The following is a 7,160-nucleotide window of genomic DNA, read 5'->3' on the forward strand; positions in this document are numbered from 1 at the left end:
TGAAGTACTCCTATCCTGAATTTGAACTTACATAATGCCTGACTATCTTGCACATTTTTACAAACTTCACTCTGCTATTGAGTTTCAGTGACTCCACAGCCCTCTTTTCACACAAGTGTCTAGTTTCAAAAATAACTGTAAAGATATAAATTACCTACTCCCTGCAAAGGGTCGGTCGTAAATAAATTTCCCCAGTTTTTTTAATGAGTCAATGTCCACCTACTAGGCGCCTGTTGTTTTCAGGAAACATAATTAAAAAATTATAATTGAACGGGGACGCATTTAAAAATTGTTGCACTACGATTTTACACACGATTCACGTTCCGATTTTAAAATCCACCTACGTAAGTAAAGCTTCTGTGGTATTACTATATGTCGTAATCCATATTTGGGAAGGCTTGTGTGCAATAGAATCACAAAGTAACGATAGGGTAACGGAGACTAAAGGCTAAAACAAGTAAATATACCTGCTGCTGAGATGAGATCCATTCAGGTTCTTACCTGTTAAGCTGTACATTGTTGGAAATATATAAATAAAGCGAGTCATATGTGGCGATAAAGCTTTGAAGCTTACTAAAAATAATTGTCGCCTAAATAAAATTAAAGTCGAAGAGCAGTTGATATTGTAAGATAATCTCCCGGAAAAGCGTCTGGCCTCTGAATTCCATTCTCCACGTTGTGTGTCAAAAAAAAAACTTGTTGAAATGCAGGGGGAAGTTTTTCGCGTAGTTCCCTATCATGTTCTCGTGATCAAAACATCATTTAATAACTTTCGTGGAAAGCTGCCAACCACTTTGCAAGCTGCTGTTCATACAACCGCAAACTTTATGTGCATTTGTACGTTTGCACTATGTACAGTTTTAATGTAGAATGAAATCAAGCGAGTTGTTGGTATCGAGAAATTGTCAAAACTTGTGTATTTCATTTTTGGGATAAATGGTTACTAGAGCACAGAATGAAAGTCGAAAGACGCCTTGTCCCAAAGAGATTGTCCAAACTCTATTTTTATGGCACAGACCACTTTGATATTTCTAATTGTTTTGGAAATAAGAAAAAGACGTTAACACATTATTTCGTTTCAGATTAACAGACGGGCGTAGGGGGTCGCCATTGCAACGACGTCGCAAGTGGTCATGCTAACGCAGAACGTCCTCAAAACAGCAACCGGAGGTAAAAATACCGCCGAGTTTCACATAAACGACGTTATCTTTCCCGAAGCGACTCCTTCAACGCAGGGTAGGTATATTTTTTTATTTGTTCGAATCCTTGATTAATAAGGACACGCTTAGGCCGGAAAAATTAAAATATTGACGTTACGTTTTCGTACCCTGCGGGATTAATCCGGCAATAAAGCGTCGCGAGCGCTTATAAAAGGGAGGCCGCCGCTGCAGCCTCATTTGGATGAAATTGCATATCAGTCAATGGCGATATGACAAAAGCGTCGCATAAAAGCCACTAGCGCCTTTTTATCATAACCTAGAAATAAAGCTATGGACCGGATCGCCGAGGCATCTCGGTAAAACAATTGGGCGAAATGGAAAGGAAATGATCCTTGTCCTCGCAGGTGTACCCATCCCTCATCAATTCAATTATTGTGCAGGGGCCGTTTGAATATTGGCGAAAGCTCTGCTGGTTCGAAAATGAAATTAAAGACAACCTGAGGTTTCGAACATAACCGACCGTACTGTAATCGAATATTTGGCGAAGGAATATTATAACCCGAAGCGAGGCGTCTATTACCTTAATTTGATTCTGATTTTTGTTTTTAGATGTTCTCTTTTAAGTTTGCCTCAAACTGTTCAATAAGATTTTGCAGTCTTGTCTTCTACACAAACTAATTTATTCAGCATGATATGCAAATTTTGAAAGTTGAAGTTTTTCATCAGAGTTCAAGTGAAAATTGTACCGCAAGTTCCACAAAATTTGTTGTGGCGTAAATTAAAGTGCCGTTGCCGCATTAACACGCGCTTAAATAAATTGTTACCACGAAAGCATTAGGGTTCAAGGTGCAAACATTTCTTTGTGCAGTTCTCTGGGGTGGTTACGTTAAAAAAACTAGTTTATTACTCAAAGTTGTGTTTATGCAAGGTGTTAATAACTTAAACAAAACGCCAACCAACCAAAATGTTTCAGACAATTAATTCGTGCTTTTGTTGGCTGTCAAGTTATTAATTAATAAATTGTGAGGAACCTGAAACACGGTTGTGCCTATTTCAAATTCCTGTACAACTTTTCGAGGTTCACTTTCAACGAGTATCCAAATTTTCACCTGGCGATACAAAAGTCCCGTGCAAAACATACAGTCATACCGAGCGATAAGAAATCTTCGTTTCAATAGTAATTGTTTTTATTCACAAATCTCCCTGAAAACTACCCCCCCCCCCATGCGATCTCTCTCACCTTGACGAATGTACTAAAAAATTGCGTAATACACAGTGTTGCCATCTAGTTTTCCCGTTGAGTCGACATTAGGTAGGTCTGTAATCTGCCCGAAATGTTTGAACCCCAACAGAAGCCTTGAAATTGTCTCTCGCGGATAATAAGATACGAGAGAAGATCAAAGAAATTTTCAGAATGGCCTTATATTTTCTTACTTAAAAAAGATACAGGAAAATCTTTATTAGAAAGTTTTCTCTACATGATTGTTTTAATAATGTACATGTTTTCAAAATAAGTATCCGGGGTCAGGTAAAAAAGTAATCGCGCCTTACCTCATTTTTCAATAGAACATCCTATATATTTTAATCTGCAAAGAGAGCTATCAAATTTTTTTCGAAAATAACCACTAAAATATAAAAAATCAGTCTTGATTTAAAAGGATAAAAATGTTCTGAAAGATTCAACAATATTTTTGAAGTTGTTATGTTGTTCAAGTTTTTTAACACTTTTTGGATATCATTTTTTGGTGTGTTTTGAAAAGAGAACTTAAGATCCTTAAGATCTTTTTAGATCAAATATATAGGGTATTCCATTTTAAAAGAAAATGGGTTATATCCAGCAACTCTTTTTGACCGACCCCGTTTATGATCTTATTTTTTTAAAAATACACTTACTTTTCCATATAGAAAAAGTATATATGGGCTCCCTATAGACACACCGACGCCTGTGTGGCGCATTAGTGGAACTATAATCTCCGTATTAGTCGTTTTGCGTGTTTAGTTTTTAATGCACACTTGGCATTTAAGAATATTTTAAACTAAACGATCAGCAATAGGTATATGTTTCAAAACAGCTACATTTTTGTAAAACATATATTGTTGCTTAAACAATGTCATGTACACGTTATTGCGGTTTATAATGCCAAAAATAATGACGGGTCACCCTGTATCTATTTCACTATGGTAAGGTAAATCGGGGAGGGTATTTATGAATAAACACAGAGTTGGTTCGTTTTACTTGAATTTGTGTCTCAGTGTCATTTTTCTTTTTGATTTTGTTTGTAATTCCATAAATTTTGTTTACACTGTATCACTCGTGTAAATCGTTTATTTAGACTTGTTGCCTATAATTGTGTTAAATTGTAGGGAAATCTGGTCGTTTGCGATAAAGGAGTATTATCGTATAGTGCTGATAAGAGAAGCGGGTGGTCGACGATTCGCGCATTATTTTCGGTGGAAGTGAGGATGCGTTCCTTTGCAGGCGACATTACCTAATCTAATTGTAATCGGTGCATTATTTGTAAATCGAAGGAAGGAGAGGTCAGTGTAGTAGTAATAAGTTACGGGCGTTTGACCTTTTTAATTTTTTAATTTTGTTGAAGACAGGGTTGTCAGAGCAGCCGCCGAAAATATTTCTAATCTAGTTATCAAGCTAGTTCGAGTTATTGAGTCCAGTTTTTTTTAAGTCAAAGTCTAGTTTCCTGAAGCTGCCAGCGAGTGTTTTTGTGTGTCTTTGCAAAGTGTACCTGAATATCGCAAACCATTCACTACCAGATTATTAGGATTATTAAAAGAGAAAACTGTAAGTAATTTTAATATTTTCTGTGTGTTTATTCGAACCCATTGTGTGACCCGGAGAGAGATTTCATGTCATATTTTTTTTTGTATGCAAGATTTATTTCAGAGGTTGATCACAATCTGCGTAACGAATTCTTTGGCATTTTCTGAAGTTAATCGAGGCCACCGAGTCTCACAAATTATTAATTTAGGTCAATATTTGGACATTTCTTTGTGGCAAATGCCGTAAGTGTACGAGGAGAAATTCTAAAACTTCTAATTTTGGTTTTTTTGAGTTAGCTGGACAGGTGTTTTCAGGTGTTTTGTGGGTATTGTAGTTGGCCGTACGTCATTGCACACAGCACTATTTATTTTATTTATTTGGCGCCCAACGTGGGGCCACAGTAATATTTTTATTCACATGTGCAATGTAAATGGTGACATCCCTGCCAACTGAGGCCCAGATGGGAGGACATTTAATTTGTGATGTCGACATATTGTAGAGTTAGTTTTTAGCAAAATGTAGTTTCATTTTACGCCTTGCTGGTGACACCAGCTCCTTGTTGGTTAGATTATTAAATGTAGTTTTTCAGTCGGAAGGTACCGACTCGATTAACGGTTCAATAAAAAGCCATACGATAAGTATAATCGAACCTTTATTGTGCGCCATACAATCTAAAAGCAAACAAAGCCCAGAAACAACCAATAAATAAATTTCCTTTTGATCAGCCAACGGCAATCGACTTTCATTCGCCGCGAATGGTGTCGATTGTTGTCCGCGTTAATCGAATTACAACCATCAAGATTTTTAATGACCGTAAAAGTAAATTAGACCGTAAAATTAATGCACACGTTGCGAGAGAAAGAGATCGGTATTTAGATAGTTACGTTTCCCGATAAGAAAATTTTGTGGTTAATTTAAACAAAATGAACGCGATACGATGGACTAATAGTGTTCATTTTCAGATACGTATAATTTTCCGACGCTATGGAGCGACGCGTTGTCACCGGAAGAATTTTTGGAGATAAATTGCACCCTATTCAACGGAACATGTATCGGCTTGCTGAACAATACTCAAATAAATGGAACGTCGAACGGCACCCTTCTGGAAGCAACAGGAGAACCCCTGACGGATATTATCTTAATGGGGATTTTATCTGTACTTCTTGGTCTTATGATTCTCGTTACAGTTATAGGTGAGTTCTATCTTGTGCGTACTAATTTCAAAGGAAAAGCAATACCTAATAATTTGGAGAACATTTATTTTAGAGCAATAATGTAATGATCATATCATAGTTATCATAATAGTTGTCTTTGATTAATTCTTTTCAACAAAATATACAGCACTTCAGTAATGGAAAACTTAGCTGAAAGCGTATAATAACATCCATTAATAATTTATTATTCAGCGCAATTTCATACGAAATTACGAATTACGAATTTAAAACAGAAATGTCAGTGTGAAATGTTAATTTTAACGTTTCGTATAGTTTCTGTTAATTAATGTTTAATTAAATTAAACCGACCAATTAGAAAATACATGGTATGGTGTTGCAATGCTCTGCTTCGCTCTGCCACTCATGCTAAAGGCCACTCAATATCCTATGTATTTTAATTATTGCGTATGTATAAAAACACCAGTATAAAAGATGTACAAAGACAGGTAATTCATTTGACAGAATTTTTTCATGAAGTTTCTATCTGCAACACACACTAAGGTCAATAAAAGGATAGAACTGCTTTAATGCTCGCTACACGAAAAACTACAATACCAATATCAGACTAAAATCTAATAAATTCAAACTTGCGTACCCCACTAATATCTAATTTTCGCATTGCGAGATAGGTCAAAGAAAGATAGCTAATTAAATTAAAACCAATGGGATAACATAAAAAGAAACGTGGTAACCAAAAAAAGGAATTCTACGAAAATATCTTTACCTCGAAGTGATATCAACTCTCCATTCACGTAAATACGTTTAGAAATATAATTTCGGTAATATTAACTCCATGGATTCGGATTTTACACATCAAAGTTCAATGTCTTTCGAAAAGTCGTCACCTGTTCCCCCATTCGCATTCGTACCTGCACTCCCCTAACGCACCCAGCAATCAGACACTCAAACTGTGGATATATTCAACGCAAAAACAGAACGTAACATGCTTCGTTTAATTCATCGATCGATACTTCGCACAAAACGGAAATAATAAAGATTATGCCAGCGCCTTATATTCATTGAAGTTCGTTACCACGAAGTAACTTGCTCATCTCAAATTTCATTTGCGTATTGTAACATGAGGGTCTCTTGGCCGTTTTCAAAAATTTGGTTTTGAATTTGTCTTTTGGTCCGCACAGGGAAATTTTCACATTTAGCGATCGTGAATTGCTGAAAGTACCACGCTTGGGATCTAAAAGTTTCTTTCCGTTCTGTTTAAAGCCGAGCACGTAAGAACACGATATGAAGAATCGCTTACGATTTTCAGTAGGGGAAGTTTTTACCACCCCGATCGCATTTGGTAATCAGGCTTTTAATCCTGCTCATATTCAATAGCACTGACCCTTGAACTCATAGAAATCGATTGGCGAAGGTTTCACATCGCGGTCTTTTTTCGTTCTCGAGTTAGGCGAGGGACAGATGGATACAATCATCACATACGGGGAACTCTTTATTTCGAAAAATTCCCCTAAAAATTCAGATTTACTATTAGTCTAAAAGTTGCGTTCAGAAAGGAAGGCCCGCGTAGGTATTTTTACCGAACGAGATTCAGCGAAAGAAGGATTCTTGCTTAAGTTCGCGAGGCGAAGCGTACTAGTAGTGGTCGATTATTTTTAGGAATTTACATACTTAATAATTTTGTTTGAAGCAATTTTAATATGCCTAAAGAATCGACCCATGAGTATCATTTCCATGAAACAGATTTTGTGTTTTATTTATTGAAAAGAATCGAATCCAAACAAAGGATTTGGGGTGTTTTGTTTCATTGATTGGAAATTTGCAATTTTTTAGCATTCAGAGTTGGGTGTATATTTTTGACGGTACGAGGCATTTATTATGTATAAAAAATTGACAGTTGAAACAAAGATTGTTTCTATTATTGCCACGTGATCTTGAGCCATTGCATTTTTACTAGCTGCACGTTAGAGTGCATTGGAGTACAAAATGACCCCCCACTTTTTGACGGAAATACACGTTTTGAAGCTCCAGGAATCCAAATCAAACATG

General features: G+C 36.3%; 1 protein-coding gene across 1 annotated transcript; it reads left to right on the forward strand.

Moving 5' to 3' along the window:
- Positions 1-1,057: 1,057 nt before the first annotated feature.
- LOC116176160 lies at positions 1,058-5,213 on the forward strand. The gene is made up of 3 exons (XM_031494637.1): positions 1,058-1,236; positions 4,902-5,132; positions 5,206-5,213. The coding sequence occupies exons 1-3, from the start codon at positions 1,134-1,136 to the stop codon at positions 5,211-5,213; spliced, it is 342 nt and encodes a 113-aa protein (XP_031350497.1). The 5' UTR covers positions 1,058-1,133.
- Positions 5,214-7,160: the final 1,947 nt, after the last annotated feature.

This window comes from Photinus pyralis, unplaced genomic scaffold (assembly GCF_008802855.1).
Source record: "Photinus pyralis isolate 1611_PpyrPB1 unplaced genomic scaffold, Ppyr1.3 Ppyr1.4_LG7, whole genome shotgun sequence".
NCBI lineage: Eukaryota > Metazoa > Arthropoda > Insecta > Coleoptera > Lampyridae > Photinus > Photinus pyralis.